Below are 25,588 nucleotides of genomic sequence, written 5' to 3'. Positions count from 1 at the left end.
AATGACTACCTTCTGACACTAAACCCAATGCATATCAAGTGTTCTGCTCTGCTCTCTCCTTCACCACAGCAGCAGGAATCAGAGCACCCCAAGGCACTCCACTTCCTGCCACATTTACAGCTCATCAGCATATGACCAGTTTTTATTTTGCTAGTTTTTGCCAAGACTGATAGGAGATTTTCCATAATCCTCTATTTTAACTCACCTGAAAGATCTCTCTCCTGGAAATACTAATCCTTGTAAAGAGTACCATTTCATTCTCCACTCACACAAGCCCCCCCTCTCTTGTCTTCTGCATTTATGGCAAGAATTTATTAAAAACTTGTCTAATCCAAGTCAGTGAACAGCAGCATCACCCTTATTTTATTACCCTTTCCAGTTAGAAGGCAAGATTTTTCCATTCACAAGCCATCCTGTTTTACCATAACAGGTGAAGCAACAATATACTGTACTACATTATGTTTCTAAAACAAAGGTAAAGTTCCACAATCTAATTTACAGCGTCTCCTCTGGATCCTTTTCGATGGACTAGAAATTCGCTGATGCAGTAATACTGCTTTTAAGGACTTATGACTTAGGCTAATCGTTATCTCCACTATTTCACACGCAGTTCCTTCAGATCTTGTGGACAACACAGCCAATGTACTGCATTTGAGTCTCTCAAGTAGCTCCATGACTTTCATCAATTTATACCACACTAATGTCCCATGAAAAATGCCCTTGGAAGAAGATTTCCCAATGCCCGCCATACAATCATTTTCCAAGATCAAGACTTAGTTTTCCTCAAATACTCCTGTTCTAGAAGGCTCCAAGTCACATGCAAGTATACCAGCTTCCAATGTAACAAATGTATTTCTCAATCTCTATTTGCTCAATACAGGGAGCTCAAACAGAAGTCAAACATTATGCCCAGTATTCCAACATAGGGAAAGCTGGTTAGACTGATAGGATTGTATGTAAAACAAATAAAACTATAAAAACTTTTTCTGAAGCAACTCATGATTTCATTGTCTATACCAGCTGGGGAAGGATGAAGACAGAAGCCACAAGAAAACAATTATCCTTTGAAGGAGACAGTAGTAATTTCCCCAAGCATGCCGCATACTAGAGAGAGCAGTGGCCTGCACTAGTGGTAACAGCTGGCTACAAATGCCATTAGTGGATCCAACAGCAATGTAAGGAAATATAAACCTAACAGGTTCTGCAGTGATAAAAAGTCCTGTTTCCAAGAAAAGGTTTATTTTGACTCCCTCAATGTCTGCCTGATTTTTCCTGTTTACAAGGGCTCTGGGTTGATGATTGTGGAATCTAGAACAGAACAGATTTAGCAAGAAATTATTTTACCTCTGTTCCAATGCAATGGTAAAACTTATTAACTGGAAGGGATTGTCATGCATGCAAGCTCAGCAAAGCTTGATTTAAGGCTTTAATAACTGTTTCTCCTCTGAAAAGAAGCAAATCAGAAGTTTTGCAGAAACATAGCTTGCCATGCATTTAACTAAAAGATCTTCCTGCCCACAAAGCTACTGGTAGCCAAAAGAATAAAGTCACACACTAGCAGAGAGAAATTTTTTGAGACCATGAAGAGCATAAACTATGATTTTCTAATCTCTCATGATCAGAGGCCCACAGCTGATCGACTCACACTGTGTATCGTGAAAGTTGGCCACTAACTTCTGAGCGGACAGGTCCTTAGACTTACTGTTGAGTTGGAAGACGAAGCAGCGGCTCCCAATTTATTTACCCCTGTGGACCGCACCATGCAGCTCTCTAAGTTATGTGGGCTGATCTGTGCGCTGATTGGGTTGCAAGTAGCCTGCAGATTGAGACCCACTGCTATGGAGGGAATCAATAGCTTCTGCCCAGTTGCCTGAAACAGGTCAAGGTGATGGAGAAGGATAGTTGGACTGGGCTTGGCATACACCTTAATGAGATCTTATACATAGGTCTATTCAGTTCAATCAATCACTACCTCTGACTGGCTACTAGGCAGTGTCAAATATCCTTTTCTAGTAAATCTGGTCAGGGAAGAATCTAGTGAATTGAATTCCCGTGAAACTCTAAAACAAAAACACTGCACTTGTTCATACACAATGTCTGTATTTTTTGTACCCTCTTACCTATTTATCATCTGCTCTTCTACTTACATATTCTGGACTTCACTAAGACACTAAATAAAAGCTTCATTTATTCCAACAGTCCCTGACTCTTGATATGCCAAGTGCACCAAGCCTGAAAATCCAAGGAACTTGAGTGTTCATAAACGCTGCAGCCTTCCAGTTTGTAACCCTCAACCTGAAAAAACCCACTAAAGGTTTTATTAAATGAAAAACCACATACTTTAAGATCTAACCATGTTTATACAGAAAAAATAAAAAGGCACATTGTCATAAAAGTTAAATTTTGTAATTAAATCAGAAGGATAATGATAAGAGACACTATCATGCTTTTGTACCTGCCCAAATAAGTGACATTTTTACCAAGTATGTTAAAAAAAATTATCGCTAAACTGAACTGAATAGGCTAAAAATACTATTGATGTTGAGCTAACTAGACAGGAGTGAAGTTCTTAAAAATTTACAATTCTGAATTGCCTATCCTGTCCTTTGTGATTTTATTTCTACAATTCTGATACCATAAACTGACAATATCCTTTGCAAATCTAGGATCTTCAAATTCATAGAGTTGGTGAGAAGGAAGCAACTCTGCATTACATTCCATTTCCCATATTCTTTCAATATTTATCTAAATACTTTTAATTTATTCTTATGTGTTTAATTTCTTCAGTAACTAAACTGATCAGGATTTCCTTTCCGACTGCCACAAGAGTGTCAGTTTCAGAGAGAGTTGTATGAATACAAGCTGTCAAATGCATTTCTAAGCTTAGTGCCTGTGTGTAAAACGCAGACTAGAATTTTATTAAATGATCCCTTTACACTCCAAGTAACTCTCTTATGGTAGTTGGAAACAAAGCAAAAAGTCTTCCTGAAAATTTCAACAATTTTCATTGGCAAGCTGGGTATTATTTTTTTCCCCAACTAACTCCAAATTTGAAAGTCCTTAGAAAATGCCATCAGACCATAGGCATCTTCCCCAACCCCCTTTAAAAATTAGAGTATTTCACATTTATAGTACTTTATCATTTAAAGCATAAACTATTTAGCTTCAACTGACTTCATTTGCAGGGGTGAGTACTCAGCATTTCTGCAAATGAGGCCCCAGATGCCTTTGACATGCAGAAAAGGAGGAACACAGAAGCTATCTGACATTTTTGGTTCAGGTGAGGTGACTGACTTAGCACTGCAAAGGACTTCTCTGGCCAAGACAGGGACAGAATCCAAGGCTGCATTCTATAGCTTTAACTGCGAGACCTTCCATTCTCTCCTTCCAGTCTCCGGTCTCATTAATTATTCTCCTTTCCAACTTGTGCAATAAGCGAGGCAGGTCTTTTTTACTATACAACCCTAATTCATTCTCTGAGCATCTTGTATCTTATACACTGAATTAACTAGGGCCCAAAAAAGAAAAAAAAGAAAGCAGCCATGTAATTAAATACTATTGCAATGCATATGCACAAAAGGGCCAAATTAAGGTTGCACAGAACACTTTAACTTTGGCATTTAACATTGGAGTGCTTGAATCTGCAATGTTAATGTTCGTATTTTATACATAATTCTCATTTTAAATTTCTTGGGGGGGGAGCAGAAGCATCATTGTCATACTTGTCTGCATTCTTGCCTGGCATCTTCCACAATACTTAAGTTTTCTTTTCAGAATCAACAGCTAGTGTTGATTCAGAATATTTTCCTTCTGAATGGATGCTTGACTTACTCATGACTGGGACATTCTTCATGTGCCAACTATCAGCCTGTATTAATATTAGCACTGAATCTTATTTTTCCTGTATTAAGCTTTAAATGTGTCTGAAGGAATGAAACCATGGGCAAGGGTGTCAATCATTTCCTTAAACTGCTCATTTCCTCTTTCCCTCTCAATGAGACCCGACACTATTAGCATTTTTGACTGCCACTGCACACTGAGTGGATGATTTCAGAGAACTACTCTCAATGATTACAGGATCTCTTTCTTTAGTGGCAAGAATTAATGTATACCCTATCATTTTATATGTACAGTTGGGATGTTTTCCAGTGTGCATAACTTTACATTTATCAACACAAAATTTCATCTATTTTGTTGCCCTGTCAGAGTTTTGTGAAATCCCTGTGTAACTTGTCTTTTGCTAATTGCTCTCTAATTCTTTTCTGGCCTAATTATATACTTTTACAATTCACTTGCCATAGTTTATGTTCACTTCTGTTTTCCTCAGCAGGATCTGACGTCCAATTTTGAAAGTTGTATTTTTATCCTAACTACCTTTTTTACTCTGTTTGGAAAGGGTTGCTTTTTATGGTCATCTTCCTGTTTAACTGGGGTGGACATTCAATTTGCACTTCCATTCTTTGCATAGTGGGTTGGTTCACTGATAATGTTACATGCTTGCTCGTCTTATGGATTCTGAAGGAACTGAAGTCCAAAACATGATGTGCAGCCATTGGAGCATCTTAGTACCTATAGCAGTGGTATGACACTTTCACTTGTGGCAAACAATCGATTTCTGTCTTCTTCAAAGGTTTAGAAAAAGAGCTGGGTGTTGTGTTGCCACGCTGATCTACTTGACACTGCGTTCAAGATCATCCTGTTTTATTGTATGCAAGTGTATGCTCTTCTTGAAGCTGCCCTTGTAGCGTTTTCTGGGGTGACCTTCACTCCAATACCCTTATGCTAATTCTTCTCATCTAGGGAGTTGATGTTTAGAGGCAGCCTAGTGACATGGTCAATCCAGCATAGTTAGGCTTTTATCAGCATGGTCTTCATGCTTGTGGCAGAACCTCCAGGTTGGTAATTGCCTTGCTAGCAGATACCCATAACGGTATGCAGAAACAGCATATGGAAGGCCTCTCACTGTGGCCGCATCCAAGGAACACGTCTGCTCTTCCGACATTTTTTGAGGATGAGCAGATGCGCTCTTTTGGAAGCCCTGTAAACCTCGTCTCACGAGTAAGGAGGACTATTCTGAAAGGAGGTTTTTCCAAAATTCAGACCAGTGTAAACGGGCCAAATTTCGGAAAAGCCTCTACTGGGAGGGAGGGGGGAAGGGAGGGACACCAAAAAAAAAAAAAAAAAAAAAAAGTGCAATTTGCATACCTTTTTCCTAAAAAGTGGTGTAGAAATAACCTGTTTCATGTGCCATTTGTATGGTGCCCAGGTGTGTCAGTCATAGAAGACAGACAGGAACACAAAAGCACTTTATACCTGATGTGGGATTTCTGGACTTTATTATGCAAGTTTTCTAGTGACTGAGAAAGATTGTGTATTCTGTTCATTATCTATTTCTAAAGACATTTGTCACCGGGGATGTTTGTCAAGATAATTTTACCTATCAACTTCCTAGAGTTGGATACCACTAAGGGATACTCTGGAAAATATGACATGGAGTGGTGAAGGTGACTGAAGCAACAATAGCTTTCTCCGGGCTGATTGTGGGGCCTAAGAATTTTAATGCTTCAGCAAAGTGATCTACAATGCACTGGAGATTTTCATTTTTATAATGAAGGAAACAATTACCCAGGTGTTCACAAAAATACATGTATTTTAACTGAAAATTAAAATGATGAAAAGCTCAATCTCAAAGTATTAGTATTGTCCTTGGAACACCATTTGGGTCTCACTTGTGCAAAACTTAGTACGAAAACATGAAGATTTGCATGTAAAGATATCAAACTACAGAATTATACCCAACGCCTTTTTTACATAAATCATGAGTTTGTTATAAAATAAAAGTGTGAGTATTTATACTGATCTGTGATTTAAGTCCTTTCTGCACAAATAATTTATACTCTCTCATAATGAGAACACTTTTGAATACTTAACATACAAACCAATTAGAACAATTTATTAAATGTTATTCAGGAAAGTGTTTTGCAAGACCATAACTGAATAGAATTTATCACAAAAAGCATAAACTTGTTTGACATTCAGAGTGCCGTATTTACTTCTTCACACTTCAATGTCTTATCAATGCTTCCTAATGGAAAACACATTGTTTTGTTTTACTGTTTAATGAGATCCTACTATACAAAGAAATAGGGAACTTAAAGGGATATTAGAAGTCAAATTTGACTCATTCTAAAAAATTAACACTGAAATGTCTTAGCTTAAAATTTCAACAGGACAGATTTTAAAATATTTCTTTGTCATGTATACAACCATTTGCTATGTAGAAGAGAACCAGAAAGTGAAAGATTAATAATTTTCACTTGTTTAACCAGTTTCTAGTTTCTCCACTTTCATTATTCAAACTGAGAAGCACAAATAGTGTAAGGTATATTAGATGATTTCTTTCCCTATTCAGACACCTGAAATTATTAAAAGTGTTTATTTTTCCTTTCCTCTTGCTGGACTAAAATTAATGGTGGAAACATTCTCTAAAGAGTGCTGTAAACAGATAAAACTTCTCTTTCAGTTATAGTAATCCTGTGACTCGTAGGCTTATAATTCCAAATCCTAAAATGTTTAAGATATGTTCCTTTAATTAGTCTTCAAAAGATTAATTTAAGATCTTGTGCAAAATGTGTGCACTCCAGAAAATCTAATGGAAATTAAAATGTTTTCCTTCAAATTTGGCTTTATAACCTTTCATGCTCAGATATGAAATGTACAAAAGTCAATTGTTCAATATTTCATCAAAGGCAAAAAGCCTTTATTGGGAATATGAAATAGTTTAAATTGATGAAAAGGATACAGAATTACCGAAGAGTTTCAAATGCTTACATTTTACAAATCTCTTCTCAGAACCTTCAGAAAAATCTTAAAGAACTGTACTTTGTGTTACTTCTCTTCCCCCACCTTACGACAACTTTTCTGTGCAACAAAAGATTCTTTAATTTCTACAGCTGTCACCACTTCCTTTTTAAAATACTTCTATTGCAAATCATTTTGTTGCTTTCTGGTTCTGGTGTCGTTAAAGATACTCAGGTCTAGCCCACTCTCAAAGCATATTCTAATGTTGTGGTCTTCCATTAGCAGTCAGCCAAAAACTAAAGAGACACGCGCATAAAGGAAGGGCAGGTGAAGTGAGATATGTTCTGATTACACACATCTACAGAGAGCTGTGCTCTCCCTCTGCATCCAAAGCACTGCTATGGTTCAGTCAGATACACAAGCACAGTTAACAAAACTACTCTATCTCGGGAAAAATTGTAGATGTGTGGGCATAGTTGGCACTGGGGCTGACTGCAGGGGTGGGTTCCTGGATGATTATGATGGAGGTGTGTTGCATGGTTACTGGAAAATTTATTTGAGGTTAGGGGGTTGTCTGTAGGTGAGGACTGGCCTTTCCCCCAAGGTATCTGAGTGTGAGGGGTCATTTTTCCAGGATAGGTTGTGGATTATTGATAATGAGTTGGAGGGGTTTAAGTTGTGGGCTGTAGGTGAGGACAAGTGGAATTCTGTTTTCTCTTTCGGGCCTGTCTTGAAGTAGTTCATGTCTGGGTACTCTTTTGGCTCTGTCAATCTGTTTTTTCACTTCTCCAGGTGGGTATTTCAGTTTTAAGAATGCTCTATATCAGTATCTCTCAACCAGTGGTACAAGTACCCTTAAGGGGGACTCGAGAGAAGTCTGGGGAGTACATCAACAACTGAAATTTGGAGAAAGCTGAATTTTTGTTTTAAGTTTTATAACACTATTATTTTTGTACTTTTTACACCCAAAAATTTCACCACCCGTCTGGCTACAATTAAGTTGTTTAAACAAATGAGTTGCAAATGGTAGGACAAAATTGTGTGCGTCTGAAAACTAAGTACTGAGGGTACTTTTTTATTTTTAAGGGGTACTCTATAAAAAAGGTTGAGAAACACTGCTCTATATAGATCCTGTAGGTGTTTGTCTCAGTCTGTGGGATTGAAGCAAACGTGGTTGTATTTTAGGGCTTGGCTGTATACAACAGATTGAGAAATGTGTCTGGGATGGATGCTCGAGGCATGAAGGTAAGTGTAGCAGAAAGTAGGTTTCCAATATAGGGTAGTGGAAATTTGTCCATCATTTAATTGTACTGTATTGATAAGAAGTGGATCTCTCATGTGGACTGATCCAGGCTGAGGTTGATGATGGGGTGGAAATCCCTATGAAATTCTTTAAGGGTTTCTTTCCCGTGGGTCCATATGATGAAGATGTCATCAATGTAGACACCAAAAAAACAACATATGTTCTGGCCAATACGGTTATTTTAAAGCTTCAGAAAAGCTGGGTGAATTTTCAGATTGAAGGGCATTCTTAGAATCATAGAACACTAAGACTAGAAGGGACCTCGAGAGGTCATAGAGTCCAGTCCCCTGCCCTCATGACAGGACCAAATACTGTCTTAACCATCCCTGGTATACATTTATCTAACCTACTCTTAAATATCTCCAGAGATGGAGATTCCACAACCTCCCCAGGCAATTTACTCCAATGTTTGACCACCCTGACAATTAGGAATTTTTTCCTAATATCCAAACTGCAGCAAAGGAGGTTTAGTTTAAATGCCTGTAAAGAGGCATTTTGATTAGAAAACTACAGAATCTAAAGGCTTCAAATAAAGATCTCTTTGAACAAGTTAAGAATCACTACTAAGACTGGCTTTTCCCCTAACCCAATGTCTTTCATTACTTGCACCAATAAAGGGTTGGGGATGGAAAGGTACAAACCTTAATAAAAAGATGTACTTTACAGAGATCACAACTACAGGCAGTCTCCAGGTTACGTACAAGATAGAGACTATAGGTTTGTTCTTAAGTTGAATTTGTATGTAAGTCAGAACTGGCTCCAGATTCAGCTGCTGCCACTGAAACTGACCAGGGGCTGACTACAGGAGCATGAGGCAGAGTTGCTCTGCCCCCAGCTTCCTAGAAGCAGCCTGATCAGTTTCAACAGCTGCTGAATCTGGAGCCTGGGACGAACAGCTGGGGCGCTGCCCAGTAGGTTCCCACAGGACCAACCCGGCAGCACCCCAGCTACTCTACCCGAGGCGTCCCACAACAAAAGCCTGGTCTGCTGCTTCTTGCCTCTAAAGGAACTTTGCAATAAACCAAAGCACTAAACAAAGGACTGCATGACCCATTCAAGCTATGGATGCACTCGAGAGACTTAAGCCAGCAGTTTATTCCATCTCTGCTATGTGCCTGAACCAACCCACTCTGCAATTGTTGTATGTATTTGATTCCTTTAACCCAGAGATGGCCAACTTCAGGCTCAGGGGGCTGCACACAGCCCCCAGCTCACCTGAATCCAGTTCCTGAGGCTCATGGCTACCCACCAGCATTTGGGAGCCCTCACTGGTGCTCCAACCCTCCCCACCCGCCAAGGGGCTGGAGCACACAAAATCTACGAGCCTGGGCTCCCCTAGGCTCTGCTGTGCAAAGGAAATGTCTTTTTCCTTCTCAGACGGGGCCATGTCAGTGAGGGTTCCCTATCCCTGTTTTAAACAATGCTGACTTTCACCTTTTTCTTTTTATAAACGAACCTTTAGATTTTAAATAAAGGATTGGCAACAGCCTGATTTCTGTGTAAAACCTGAGGTACGTATATTGACCTGGGATCATGGCTAGTCCTTTGGAATAAAAAAACCTTTAATTGGGGATACTCATTTTCATGCTGCTGATGGTGACACAGGGGAACTGGAGTAACTGAGGGAACTGCTTGTATGACTGATTGTTAGCCAGTGTGGTGAAACAAAAGTTCTCTTTTTAGCTGGTCTGGGGCATGGTGTAAGTGAAGGATCTGTGTCAGCCCTGTTTCTAAGCAGTTAGTTCTGAGCTAGATACTCTCAGTAGTGTCCCACCAGACAACACTTGTTACACTACACTTGAAGTGAGATAAAAAAGCATTTTATCTTCAGATTTCAAATAAAAAGTATGCTGAGAAGAGCAGATCCCTTAAAGAAGTATATACCAGAACAGGTATGAGAAAGTTAAACTTAGCTTTTGTAACATTTCAGGTTGTGGGTGATTTAGATTTGGGGGGGGGGGGTTATTTCTTTTTCAAAAGGTGGAAGCTTTAGGACTATTTCAAGATCTCAACACCTTCACTTTGCTGGATTACAAGAAAAGAGCAGTGTATTACAAGGAAATAATGCTGCTCAAACCTACTGCATATTCCATAAATTCTACCAGTTCACAATTTAAATTCTCTTCAAAGGAGCAGCATATTGAAAGGGAATTTTATAAGTAAAAATGTAGCCTTCAGAACACTCTCCAAACATTGACGTTAATTTGACTTATGCCAGAAATGCCCTCACATTAAATGCTAAAGGTTTCTAATCATGCATCAACTTGTAAACTACTTACAAAAGTGGAAGATTAATTATACTACATGCAAGAGACTTCAGATTGTTTTTGATACAATAAAGCAAACATTTTAAAATATCACATACCATATATTCCTTCCCACTCTGAATCTTTAGATAGTGAAGAGAGAGAATGAAAGAGTCACTATAATAGATCAGTATCGCCAAAGGCAGAAATATTCAAAGTACAATTAACAAAAACGGTATTTTAACTGCACAGCCCAGGTACTCAAAAGAACTATTAGAATTATATCTGCTAGATTTTTATTGGTAAGTATTGTTTCATTATTTGGTTGCTTCAAAATTATATTTATTTTGAAACAAACTGTTCCATAACAGCACGCAGAAGTACTATGTCACAGAATAAGTTAACGTAGAAATATATTTTTGCAAATTAGTTTAAGCAGACTTCAGAGTCATTCTTGCAAGACAGACAGCTCTTCCTGGCAGTTTAGAAACACATACTACACACGTCAGCACACTGAAGTTTGGTCAAACTAACTTGTAATACAATATTTTCAATGTTCATGGGAATTACACCACAACCTAAATATCAATAAAAGTATTTCTGCTGCACTGAATTTTTCTCCCTCCATCACGCCACACATTGAAAATTTGTATTTAAAAAAGGGGGGGCGGGAGAACTGGTGCTGAATGAAGTACATCAATTTTTGCAGGAGTTCACTATAACCAAGCAAAAATATGACCTTGGTAATACTACCAAGGAGTGATGCACTTGTCCAATTATTAATGGGGGGAGGGACAGCTCAGTGGTTTGAGCATTGACCTGCTAAACCCAGGGTTGAGAGTTCAATCCTTGAAGGGGACATCTAGGGATCTGGGGTAAATCTGTCAGGGATGGCACTTGGTCCTGCTGTGAGGACAGGGGACTGGACTCAATGACCTCCCAAGGTCCCTTCCAGTTCTAGGAGAGGGGTGTGTGTGTGTGTGTGTGTGTGTGTGTGTCTATATGGAGATATACCTAATTCGATTCTTCATCAGTGAGGGCATGTTCCAATTCCTGTTTGTTTCTGCTAACATCCCTTTCATTTTAAATATGTTCCAATTTACTCAGTGTACAAATACATACACTGTGAATTTAAAACTCAGTCATTTTCTGATAAAATGTATCGTGAGCAACCACACTAGATCCTTACCCCTAATTATTAACATCTACTTTCATTCATCACTTATGGAATACATTTTAAATTGTACTGTCTTTTTCTTTAAGCACAATTTTGTACCAATTCATTAAAACAAATGCAGGCCAGAATCTACAGTCTTGCAAGAAACAGAAATGTGATGGGCCTACTTCAAACACCACTTTCCATCGTATTGTGCTTTAACTCAATTATGGCCTGATTTCCAGAAGGGCTAAGCACCTATGACTTCAGTTTTAATCAATGAAATCCAAGGGTATTCATCACATCACCTTTGAAAAGTCAAGTTCTGTGCAATATACTAGCAAATTTATCTTGCCATGATCAAGTGACTAGCCAAAATATGTACTCAATTCTGGATTGCAAACTAGGGATGTTAAATTTCTATTAATCAGCTAAATTGAGTAGTAGTAGGGGGTACTTGCTATCCCGCTGTGCCTCTCCCTTTGAAATGTTTAAGAGCCACCCATGGCTCCTGTACATTTCCAAGGGAGAGGAGCAGCAGAGGACCAGTGAGAGCAGTTTCCTCACTGCCCTCTGCCTCTCCTGGAGAGACTGTGCTGGGGGGAAACCGGCTTTTAAGCCAACTTGTGCACCCTCCTTTGCTGCCTCTCTGATAGACGACAAAGGGGGGAGGGGAAGCAACTAGTTGAGTTCCTACTTGACTACCCGATAAGCGTTTGCTTATCGGGTAGTCGACTAGTTGTTTACATCCCAATTGCAAACCTTCGTCTGGTCAAAAGCATTACTAATCTCAAACCAGTCTGCAGACCCCTCTACGTCAGCTAAATCCCAGCAGGTTAGCTTGATCCAACAGGATATTTCTTAGTGAAACTAAATCAGCGGTCTCCAACCTTTGTAAGCACAAGATCACTTTTTGAATTTAAGTGCAATCCAGGATCCACCTCAAACCAAATACCCTTGGCCCATCTCCTTTGTGACCCTTTTCTGAGGCCCCACTCCGCTCACTCTTGTCCTCCCTCCCTTCCCCCATCCTTCCTCTCTTTCACCAGGCAGGGGCAGAGGGTTGGGGCACAGACTCTAGTCTTGGGCTAAGAGATCTGGAATGTAAGAGAGGCTCTAAGTGGAGCCTGCGGCAGGGGGTTGGGATGCAGGAGGGAGTTCATGACTGGGGCAGGGGTTCAGAGCTGGCTCCAGCTGGGCACTGCTTATCTCAGGTAGCCCCTGGGTGGTGGTGCAGACGGGTTAAGCAGGCTCACCCCTACCCTGACTCTGCACCACTCCCAAAAGCAGCCAGCAAACTCCCTCCATCCCAAGCCCTGTTGTGCCCCCCTCCATTCTGTGGAGACAGAATACAGGATGGGAGAGGGGGCACCCTGACATCAGTGCCCCCCCTCCTCTCCCTTCCCTGGTCTGCACAGCAAGCAGAAGGTTCCTGGGGGGAAGCTCCAAGGCAAAGGGCAGGAGATGCACAGCAATGGAGGGAGGGGCAGTTGAAGTGCTGGCACTCGATAGCCTCTTGGCCAAACCAAACAGGATCACCCGTCAGGAGCTCCAAGATCTACCAGTAGATCCCCATCTACTGGCTGGGGACCACTGAACTAAATAGTGGCTATTTACTACCATTAAATATTTTGAATCCAGTCTTTTACATTGACCTTGGAAAGAAATAAAATTAGCAGGGTCTGATTTGTGCTTCATTTAGGGAGGGAATAACATGGGGCATTCTGTACCCACTCTATCCCTCAAAACATTGCCCACCCATGTAACTAACTGTGCTCTTTATTCCCACCAAGACTGACAAACACCATCAAGCACTCACTGCTCAGCAAGCTATTCAACTCTGACAGAATCAATCAACAACCGGCATTAAATACAGACAGATGGTTCTACCATTTCTGGTTACCTCAACACAAATAATGTGATCAACCTATGCAGATGTGCCAAGAGCTCCAGACTCACATTAGGGATGTTAAATATCGGTTAACTGAATAGTCGAGCAACTTCATGAAATTTTGATAGGTTAATAGACTATTCTACAGTCCCCAGGGGTGGGGTTGGCAGCCACTGTATCAGAGGCAGCAACCCGGGATGCCAGGTGGGAGCTGGCCCGCGAGGGAAGCCAATTTAAAAAACAGCTCCCTTGCAGAGCAGCTGCCTGTTGCCCTGTGCTGCTGCTTCTGAGAAAGAGGCAGCAGCCCAAGGTGGCAGCTGCCCCGTTTGGGTGGGGTTTGAGCTCCTGGACACGTGCAAGCCAGAACTGAGCTGGGCTGCCTGACCACCCGGCTCTTAATACACTTGAAATGCAGAGCCGCAGCAGGTGTAGGTCCTGGACCCGTTGCAAGCCAGGACTGAGCCAGACTGCTAACAAATTTACTGGCAAGGAGAGGGGAAGAGGGACACGCATGTAGTCCACAGCATTAACCTATAAGCTTTTGCTTATCAGGTAACTGACTATACTATTCCACCCCTAATTCACATTGTTCCTCAATTTTGCATCTTTTTCTTATCTGCTTGATTACAGCTCTCCTCTATCCTTTGTTGCCAGTTTGAATTCTAAACTGGACTCATCTCAAATTTCTACATCAGCAGACAAAGACCATTTCCTTAGTTGAACAGATTCTTTGTTTCCCCTCACACAAAACACCCCAGTTTCCCCACTAGCTTCTCTACATTAGAGGCCTCTAGTCCCTTCCTATAAGGCTATGGCATAGATGGGATTTTTGAAGAAGTCAGGCATGAAGCCCTGCTGGTCATCTTACTATTAACATTCCAAAATGATTTTACACATGCTTGGTTTCACACGCTGGTACTGACAGCACATAAACAGATGCAGGTTACACCTCTAAAATATGACACACTCTGGTCTAGCAGGGGCTGGTGGTGGGAAGTGCAGCTCCAGCAGTAGCAGGAAGCAGTATGGGGAGGGAACCACAGCCCTGCTGGTAGCACAGCCACAGCAGCAGTGGGACTGGCATTGTGCAGGAACACAGTCCCAGCTGGGCCGGCATGGTGGGAAGCATAGCTACGTCCAGGCCAGAGGCAGTAGGACTGGTGCCTAGGAGCACTGCCTGGGCCGACGGTGAGAGTGTAGCCCCAACCAGAGTCAGGGTGCTGGGAAGTGCAGCCCCAGCAGAGCTGGGGGCAGCAGGGAGGAACTTCCTTGGGCCAGAAAACTCAGTCGTTTGGGATAAGAATGTTAGCATATAGTTGTGTAAAAGGTTAATCTTAGTTTTATTGGTTAATCCTAACTACTACATGCACCTGCCCCCTCTTGCTGCCTCTGTATCAGAAGCAGTGGGGCAGTACCCATGAGGAGCTGGTTTTCAAGCCAACTGCTCACAAGTACCGGTGCCCATGAAGCCGCCCATCCACCCCACTCCCACCATGAAATAACTTTACACCTATGCTTGTAGCATCCAAACGCTAAACCTTATAGAACAAGAAACTTCATACAACCAGTTATGCAGATCCCCTTACCGTGCCAAATACATACCCATAGCAACAGACTCCAGAAAACTTCAAGATAAAGCACATTGCTAACAATCTCTTCCCTATACTCCTCTGGCAAAAAGGAGCAACTCACATAGATCAAATACTTCAATTCCCAAAAAGAAGCCTTGGGATATTCTCCTCCACACAAGCCAATGGTCTGTCCATAAGACAGCTGTAGCAGTTGTAAGTTAAATAGGTTTAAGCACTACTTTAGTTGACCTAGTGCAAAACTTTGTGTAAACACTCTGATCTTGTTTAAACAGGGCTTAGATTGGTTTAGCTTAAGTCAGTAATGAATAGAACTAAGCTAAGTCAAAAGAAACTACTCTTAACTGAATAAGTATCTAAACAAGGTCTCCTACCACTACCTAAATCAGTTTTTTAAAAATTCACTTTAAAACAAGGGTAATTTTCTATTCCCCCTTTGGACAGATTTACATTGAAACGGGCCATTTTTAACTAACATTTTAAAAACTAGACTATAAACAAGACAGGTTGTATTTTAGCACAGCAGCTAGTCATGATATACCTTAGGCTTGCCTCAACCATCTAAGTTGAGTTGAGGTGTTTCAAAAGTATTTTTGTCCTATGTACACTAAACTTCTAGTGTGAAAATGTGTTATTTAAACCCGCACACACCCCTTATCTCAATTTAAACATATCCTCTGAAGGAGACAGTTCTCATCTTCCCGATGGCCAGGAGCATCTGTCCTTAGAAGATGACTCTCAGGAATTCATTCATATCAACAGGATCTGGTGTTTCTGCTGTTTCATGCCCCTTTCTCTGACTTTCACTCTTAACCCATTCTCCTTAAAGCAGCTGCTACCAGTTCAGTGATGGGGGACAAAGCTGTCCCAGTTTGGACAGGGTGCTAGAAAAGAAAGTGGGTCAACATAGTTTAGGGTGTTCCATTATGAAACTGAATTTGGAAATACTGCCTAAAGCCTGAATGAATGACAGCCTTCGCCCAAATATGAAACATATTTTGGGTGGAGGGTTGCTTATGTTGTTAAAATAGTCACTGTCCTACCCAATTCTAAAGTATTTCACATTGAAGTTTGAATTTTTCTAAAGGCAATTTGCCCAGGAACCAGTTTGAGCATGTGTCTTGAAGTAACACTAACCACCACCATGGTGTGTTGAAAGGCTTATGTTTTCTTTGCACTATTTACATTGTATACTTTTTTTGCATTCCTTAGCTTGCCAATTTCACTTTCTGGTTTTCATGCACTAGTACAACACTGCAAATATTTGACTGAAAATACTAAAAGGTAACATTAATAATTTGATTTTAATTATTCAGGTTCTAAAACTTGCATTTTTCTCCTATCACACTGACAAGCGTCACTACAAATATGAAAATATTTTAACTATAAAAAGCTAGCACGCACCAATGAGTCCCTGACAAGAGCACAGAGGATAAACTATTTTGCATAGAGGTTAATGACTGATTCAAGTTACTATAGCTGTATTTGACAGCCAAATCAGAACACCAATGTTTCACTTGTATGTTTATTGAAATAAAGTGTTCAGGATTGCATCTCACGACCAAGTGAAGGGGAAAATGGCAATTTAGCAAACCAGCTTCCTTTCCTTACTCCCTCAACCCTCACCCTTAAAATTACTTTTACTCTTAGCTTGAGGACTACTTACTTCACTTAATGGTTTCTTACATTATAAATAAAATAAAACTTCATCAGAAAGCATCTTCAACGAGAAACTATGAATTGTTACTTCTCAGACTCTCCACCACCAAAACATGTAAAATCTGGTCAATGTTTCATGTGAACACAAAGTACAAATGACTTTGTGACGTTAGAGCTTCCAGTTACAAGAAAAGACTATACAAAATATAGTACCTGCTGCTTCTAGCAAGGCTTCTAATCTTGCTTGTGTTTCTGGATCCACAGTTCTTAAATCGGCTCCTGCTGCAGCACTTGATAAGAATAACTCGGATGTTGTTTTAAGCACCGGATTATCCAGGTCTTCTTGGTCCAAAATAAATGATTCAACCTGTTTTAAAGTTAAAGTAAAAAAAACACACCATGAAACTACAAAAATACTATACATTATTTTCAAAAGAAATATCGTAGCATTTTATTTTAAACAGTTTTTTTTCTATCCAACTGTTTTGTTAGAAAATGAAATGGTACTAGAACTACAACACCATCAAGCGTAAGATTATGGAATTTAAAGTGTTTTGAAGACTCTATAGGTTAAAGGATTAATAAAGGAACAGAATTTTTCATCTCTAAATCACCTGATCAAATCTGGCCCAGATCAGCAGTGGTGTTTAACAACTGATTTTGCCATCTCAGTTGAAATCCTGAAACGGAGAGATGCCCTCATCAAAATCCACAGTTAGGCCTTTTTTGTACACTAAGAATTTTACAGATATAGCTATATCAGTATAGCTAAACCTGGCAAAATCCTCAGTATGTGGATGTAGACATAACTGAAGTGACAAGCTATGCTGGTCTAAATGCACCTTTCTAGGACGTATTTGCATAGCTTTGTTTGTTAAGAATGTACGATCACACCCTTAATGAACACAACGACACCAATAAAACATTAACTTAAGTGTAGATGAGGCTTTACGTTCCTGTTGTGGGCTACCTTGGGGAGGCAGAGGACTAGACAAGATGAAGACAGCCATCCTACAACTCTGTCAGTGGTTCTCAACTCACAGCCCAATCAGCACACAGCTGTGACTCATGTGAAATCCTCAGGACCACAGAGCAGAGTTGAATATGCAGCCCGCAAAGGTAAACAAGTTGAGAACCACTGTTATAGGTGATCTCTAGATATGATCTGAAGGTTCTCTATTAAGGTGAATGAGAGCTTTACAATGAAGTATGGCATTCAGACAGTAATAACTTCCTTATCTATTCATTACCCTATTGGTGCATTCCTACTGAATGAATGCTCATCTCAGCCCTCTTTTTCCTCCATTTTCTTCTAACTCCCAGTTCCTACACCCCATTCCATCTTTCTAAAATGATCAGTAGTTATAGTTACTGCTTACATTTACAGTGTCATTATGTAACATCCCACTAAGATTAATGAAGATGAGAAAATTCATCATTCAAAACCATTGTTTCAGACAATCTGCAGACTCTTACAAGAAAAGCGTAAGAGTACAACATAAGGGCTAGATTTTTTTTAAACTAAACTTTGTATTCTGCAGAATTGATGTGCCATTAACACCACTATTGGAATGGATGGATAAAATGTTGACACTACTGGACTTGACATGATCTTCTGTTAAAAATGGTGCAGTTTGGGTTTATATGGGGCTCAATATACAGCTCGCAGGTGGGATCCTTTGAACACGCTCTACAACGACGAGGCATCTCACAGGCGGGGTGAGCACTGAAAGATGCACGTGGGTGGGCGGGCTGGAACAAACGGGTACAGGGTGTCAGCATTTCTAGCCCCAAGGGAGAAGGTGTCAGGAGCACCGGGGCATTGTGGGAAGTGCTTTGTATTCACACCCATCAGTATGAAAGCTATTTGCATATATATTTGCATGTATATGCAACCACACTTGGTTGTGGCCCTCGGCATGTGCTGAGGGTATCATTGTGGCCCCAGGACTTCCAAAGTTGAGTAGCCCTGCTGTAGTTGCTCCGCTCAGGGGAGATTCAAATGCCACCCATGAGCAGTTGCCCAAGCACCCAGCTTACAGGGAACTAATACAGTTCTAATACAGATCAGAACTAATACAGTTACACTACTAGTATTGAGAAAATAATACTATTGTGAGAAAGAGAGTTGAGAGGTAAAGTAGTAAGAGCTTAGTGACTAGAACCAGTGATATACATCACGGTGAATGAAATAAACAAGCAATTTATGACTCCAAAATATACTCCTACACTAAGATTTTTGTGCAACAACTCCAATTCCACATTATATTCACTTAAGGACTCTGGTTAACAGCTCTCTTAGCCTGAGGGAATCTTCTTTACACTTACAGAGAATACTCCTGTTTAGCACACTTCATTACAAAAATAATTATGCCTTGGACAGGGGACTTGTATCAATCAGCTTGCATCAAGAATAAGTATTGTTCAACTGTCCCTGTAACTTGTAGGAAGAAATCCATAATTTGTGCAAAACAAGCAACTGTACAACAAAAACAATATATTTAACTCACTTCAGTGACCCTGCATGGCATTTTGTGCCTACTCAGTAAGCCTTGAAACGACCTCTGTATTTTTTGGCAAGTTTGCTCAGTCTTAACAAATAGGCTGACAATGTTTTGGGCAGAGACAGGTAGGTCAAACTGATTTTTATCCACCCTGGAGACAATTTATAATTTGAAAAAAATAAAAATCGGATTTTTAAAATTTAATTTTTTTCTAAATATTAAATTTCTCATTTAAAAATTAGTTCAATTACATCTTATCACCTAGATGTTACCTATACACTTAGTACCATAAAAATGAATTAATGGCTCTAGTCTGCCCAGCCTAACAACCAGCTTGTTTCTTGAAAGTTCTAGGTCTTCAATTTCTGTTTCTTATCATACTAACATGTGCAAAGACAGAGATAGGTTGTACATAGGATTGGTTTTCTTCTGTGCTTATATAGTGCTGGACCTGGGCCAAGCACAGAAGATTTAGTTAAGATATTGTCTAACGACAAGAGACATAATATAAAGGAAAGGATGGAGGCAGTATAGAAATAAAACAGTGGAGTGGACTAGACAGAAAAAGGGAAGACATTTGGTACACACACACACACACACACACACACACAGCTTCCTATAGTCCCCTACTCTTCCGCCATAGAAAAACTTCCATGGCTTCTGGAGGTAAGAGAAACACTATCTTGGAGTATTCTGAAGAAATGTGTTGCTTATTAGGAGACAATGATGTGGAAGATGATGTAGATGTGTCTGAAGAACGTTAATCAACTTTGCACTGTATCATTCCTCAAGAATAAGCGTGATTTAACAAGTCAATTCCCAAGCTGTTTGCTAGAAAAAGTTTAGTTTAGCTAATCCTTTTGGGTTGTTTAATTAGTTACTAAGTTTAGAATCTATTGCCCAAGTATAGAGTACAGAAAGCAGCAGTTAGTGAAGTCTAGAATTACCAGTCAATATTCCCTCTAATTTATTCCACCCATGTATGGAAGAAATGGTGTGTGCCAAAGCATGTGCGGATGTGTACCACCAACAGAAACAAGCTGCCGGCTGTGGGTGCTCTGTTCATCAGCTGGGCAGTACCTGAATCTGTTCTGGGCAGCCATCCAACAGCTCAGCTTTCAAGGAACACCTCTTCTTTTGGAAGATCATTCTGAGATGCATTAACCGGAGTGTTGTAAAAGCAAGACACAAGAAGTCATTCTGCTGTACTCTGCACTGAGTAAACCCCAAATTGAGTATCATGTCTAGTTCTGGGCACCACATTTCAAGAAAGATGTGAACACACTGGAGAAGGTCCAGAGGAGAGCAAAAAAATGATTAAAGGTCTTGAAAGCATGATCAATAAACGAAACTGGGGTGGGTTTTTTTAGTTTGGGAGGGGGGGGGAAGAGAAAGAGGGGACATAATAGCAGCTTTCAAGAACCTAAAAGGATGTTACATGGGAGGGAAAAAATTTATTATTCTTAACCACTAAGGAAAGGACAAAAAACAATGGGCTTAAATTGCAGCATGGGAGGTTTAGGTTGAACATAAGGAAAAACTTTGACAGGGTGTTTAAACACTGGAATAAACTGCCTAGGGATGTTGGGGAAATCTCCATCACTGGAGATATTTAACAGCAAGTTAGGTAAATATCAGGGATGATCTAAGAGCTTGGTCCTGCTGTGAGGACAGGGGCCCGGACTTGATGACCTCTTGAGGTCCCATTCAGTTCACCATTCTAGAATCACAGAATACTAGAAGTCGTAAGTCTATTTCCTATTTTACTTGAGCATTACTTAGATTTCCCAAAGGAACCCCATTCTCTACTTAATTATGGAATAAGCCCCATTGAAAACAAATGCACGCAAAGAACAGTCAGTTAACATCCAGCAATTAAAATCATAGCTGCTTTCACAGGGAGTGGAGTGTGCTGGGGGAAAAAAAAAAATCTGATTGTGAAAAATGGGGGGGGAGGTAGAGGGAGTGTTGCTGTGAAGAGTTCTGGAGGGAGGCCGTAAGTTCTATTCGCTCTGCATCTTGATAAGACACTCCAGCATTTCATTTGTGTCTTCCATAAGCTTTAGCATGTGCTCAGTGGATTCTGTTCTGACTTGCATCTCCCGTAGCTCTTCTTAGCTTCCTTTTTCTCTATTTAAAGCACTGAATGCCGCAAGACATCCCTGAAGGTTAACAGGCAACATTACATCGACTTAAGACACCACAGTAACTAAAGCAACGGTTTATATCCACAAGTGCTTCTTCAGTCAATGGTGCATGTCCTCACCAGGAGCACTTCCACAGATTAAAATGAGGCATTGTGGGACACTGACAGCTGGAGCCGGGCAGCCAGTCCCAGGACTCACACCAAGCCCAGCCATAGCTCAACAGCATGAAGACTCCACCTCCACAGCACTACAGGGAGCACACCATCAGCTAAACTATCATTCTTGTCAGTTTCATGGCTGCTATTCAATATTTCAGATCCAACTCCTGGCTGTGAGCCCTTGGGGCAGAGTTGGAATGGGTTCCAGCTATGAGATTCACACAGGCTGACAGCTGGAGTCAGATGTGAAACAGAAATAGCAGCCATGAAACTGACAAGAACGTTAGTTTCAGTGATGGTAGGCTCCCTGTTAAAGTAAGCCCCTGGCAAGCTCATACCTGAGGCTGTCAGCCCCTGGGCAGGGAGGGGACTTGAGAGTTTTGGGAGAAGGAAAGCCCAAGCAATAACAGGAGGGAGGGAAGGCTCAGCTTGTGAACTCAGGCTGTCAGCACTAGCATCAGAGGAAGGTTCCATCCAAGAGAAGTAACAGTGGCTACACAGACACCGCATCACCCTAACTACACCGACATACTAACTTCACCTCCCAACAGGTTTAGTCCCTATGTTTGTGTAGTTGGCCACTTACAGTGGCAAAGCAGCATTGTAGTGTAGTCAAGGACATAATTAGGTCAACGTAAGCTATTTTACGTAGTCCTAACTCTAGTGTAGATGAATCTCATTCTTATTTGCCAAAAGAAGGGCCTGCAACAGGACTCCTCCTGGTTTTTACCAATGGCAATACTTGTTCTTTACTAATCCCCCAGCAGCAGGCAGAGAGCCACTTCAGCCCCCACCACATAACTGATTAAACATTCATATCCCTAGTGCAACATGGAAACTGCTTGTCACACAACTTGAGAGGACAAAGACCACTACCTAGATCATTATATTAATTTGAAGTTGAACACAATTCAGTGCCTATTCTAAGAAGTGTTTAAAAAAGCATACCTATATTAAAGAGGGCTGAACAAAGAAGTTGCTGCCACAATGTAAAAAAAATGTGCACCCTAGATTGAGGCTATGATCTATCATTCAAAATAATTTCTTATATATGCACTTATAAATTTGCTTCTCTTGGGACAGCATTGAAAAACCCTACACCAGGCATACCCTTTAAGTATGAAAATTTTAAAAATACAGATTACAAACGTGGTTTCCAGGGTTCCTGGGTGTTACTGAAGACAAGTTATGCAAAATTTTACCACCAAAAATTGGCTACATAACATTGGGGACACAGCTGCTAGAGTCAATGAACAGGTATTTTTCTCCAACAGTGGTAGGGACAGAAAAATCTAAGTTGACACGATTATATTAACTCAAACTAGATTTATGTATTTAATCAACCATCAAACTGAAGTTAAGGATCAAACAGGTGCACTTTTTAACTTTTTAAATACAAATTAAGTTTGTTCAAACTAGATTGAGCCCTTAAGCACCTGAAAGTTAATATGGCACTAGCAAAATTTGGGCTCTCTGATTTAACCCAATCAGAAGTGTAGTGAAATGACAGTAACTAGTCACTGTACTATTTTTGGACTACTTTCTGAGTTACTTTGGGTAGCTAATAAGCATCTTATTTGGTAGCCCATTAGATATAGATGTGAAAGTGCTTATTTAAAATATAGCTGCTCAATAAAATTGCAACATCCATTGTAAAGGTTCAGCAATTCCCAGGCAACAAAAACTCAGGATGTGGCAAACCACTACTACTGGACAACAAGCAACTGGTCACAAGGACATGAGCAGGGATATTAAAACACTGGCACACTTAGCATTGTTCTGTCTTCGCTGAAGTACTGCCAAAGGATTGGAGCAGCTGATAGGTTTACAGATCCAATTACAAACAAACTCATCTCTTATAGCAGATGCATTCACAAATATTTGTTTCAACTATATAGATATTCATAAGTCAGTAACAAGATTGGGTTTATTTCAGGTCAGGGGTGTGTGTTACTAATCAACAACATGGGCTTTAAACCCAAGACAGCTTTAAAAGAGCAATACTAGCTTGCTTTAAAAGGCAATTAACTAAGGGACAGAAACAAACAGACTAAAGCCAAGTCTACACTAAACTTTTGCTGGTATATTTATATTAGTCAGGAGCTGTGGGAGGGGAAGATTTCACACACACAATTTCAGCAAAAGCCTGAGGATAGACACAGTTATACTGGCAAGAGTACTTTTGCTAGCATAGCTTATTTTGCTAAGGGAAAGCAATCTAACTAAACTAGCAAATGAACTCTTAGCTATACAGCAAAATTACGGTTAGATTAGACTAACAGATAGATATGGGAGAGAAAACTGACCCCTAGAAACAGCACCTTTACAACAAGAATTCACAAGTGACAAAAATGATAAAATGCATGCCTTGTATTGGAAAGGGGACTCTGGTGTCTTTTCAGATGGCATAAACCTTTCACCTTTTACTCTTTAAGAGTATAAGAATGGCCATACTGAGTGAAACCAAAGGTCTATCTAGCCCAGTATTCTGTCTTCTGATGGTGGCCAATGCCAGCTGCCCCAGAGGAAATGAACAGAACATGTAATCATCAAGTGATCCATTCCCTGTCTATTCCTAAATACTGGCAAACAGAAGCTAGAGAAACTATCCTTGTCCATCCTGGCTAGCCATTGATTAACCTATTCTTCATGAAGTTATGTAGTTCTTTTTTGAATCCTGTTATAGTCTTGGCCTCCCCAACTTCCTCTGACAGGGAGTTCCACACGGTAACTGCACATTGTACAAAAAAGAACACTTCCTTTTGTTTGTTTTAAAACTGCTATCTATTAATTTAATTTGGTAACCCTTTGTTCTTGTTTTAAGAAAAAAAAATTTCTCCACACCAGTCATTATTTTATAGACCTCTATCATGTCATCTTTTTCCAAATTGAGAAATCCCAGTCTTATTAATGTCTCCTCATATGGCAACTAGTCCGTAAGCATAATCAAGTTTGTTGCCCTTATCTGAACCTTTTAAAGTTCCAATATACGTTTTTTGAGATAGGGCAACAACATCTGCATACAGTATTCAAGATGTGGGCATATCATGGATTCATACACAATGAGTCTTCCATATACACCCCCAAAAAACTGAACTTATATGGGCAGGGATTATTTTCATATTGTGTGTTTGTATAGCACCAAGCATAATAGGGTCCTTGTCAATGACTGAGGCTCTTAGTCACAAAATTATTCTCAATCTTTGCTATCTTGTACATAAAACTGAAGTACATGAAGAAACGTCACTGTACAATTTGAATTATTTGTATTTCATAAAGAATCCAATAAATTATGCAAAGTTAAGCCCACTGGACAGCAACTAATTTTTATTCTGTTCAGAAGTTTAATTTACCAAGTTTCTTTTTAAACAGTATTTTTGAAATAGTGTTGCAAATATTTGTAAGAATTACCACCACCAATATTTCTTCTCTAGAAAGGATTGGTTGAATTAAAGTGCATAGTTGGAGAGTAGCTGCTGTGACTACATACGTGAACTAGACATGAATTACTGCACCATAAATACAGAGGCTCACAGTTCTCAAGGCTTCATTTTGTTACATTATGGGTGAGGCTTACCAGTTAACCATTGACAATCCCTAGTCCAAAGGGAACCGAATTAAGGGATAAAGTAGTTCAGGGGAGATGGTAGTTTTTCATGGGGCAAAATTAAAGGCATAACTACAAATTATCCCAATTTGTTGGAAAGATAATAAGAGGCCAATATGGCACCACCAGGAACTCCTTAATGGCCTGAAAAATTGAAAAAGAATCCTACAAATTATGGAAACATGGACTAATTGCTAAGGAGGAGCACAAGAGAATAGCTCAAGAATGTGGGGACAACAGAAAGGCTAAGCACAAAGTGAATGCCAGTGTAGACATAGCTTAAATTAAGGTTTTGTTTACTCTGGCAATTGAACAACTTTGCCACAGCAAAAGTGCTGACAAACAGCTTTTGCAATGCTTGACTTAGCAACATGAGTGGTATAGACAAAGCCAGAGACAAAGTAGTGTAGAGATGGGACAACACTTCCCGGCTCTTCTCTACCTCTTATTAACTCCAGTAACCTTCTTCTGGGGACTTTTATGCTCATTACCTATAAATCTTATAACTACAAGAGGTATATACAGGC

The 25,588-nt window shown here is 40.1% G+C and overlaps 1 protein-coding gene across 17 annotated transcripts in view; it reads right to left on the bottom strand.

The window, feature by feature from the left end:
• The window catches only part of ANKHD1 (ankyrin repeat and KH domain containing 1), a 141,466-nt gene that overhangs the window by 104,059 nt on the left and 11,819 nt on the right, over positions 1-25,588 (bottom strand). For all 17 annotated transcript variants that reach the window (XM_089769568.1, XM_089769569.1, XM_089769560.1 and 14 more), the window contains exon 2: positions 16,859-17,012. In XM_089769568.1, coding sequence (XP_089625694.1) covers positions 16,859-17,012 — 154 coding nt within the window. The remainder of the gene's footprint in view (positions 1-16,858; positions 17,013-25,588) is intronic.

This window comes from Pelodiscus sinensis, chromosome 16 (genome assembly GCF_052426305.1).
Source record: "Pelodiscus sinensis isolate ZL-2025 chromosome 16, ASM5242630v1, whole genome shotgun sequence".
Taxonomy (NCBI): domain Eukaryota; kingdom Metazoa; phylum Chordata; order Testudines; family Trionychidae; genus Pelodiscus; species Pelodiscus sinensis.
Note: the sequence above shows the minus strand (reverse complement) of the source record. Positions and strands in the feature narration are given on the sequence as shown.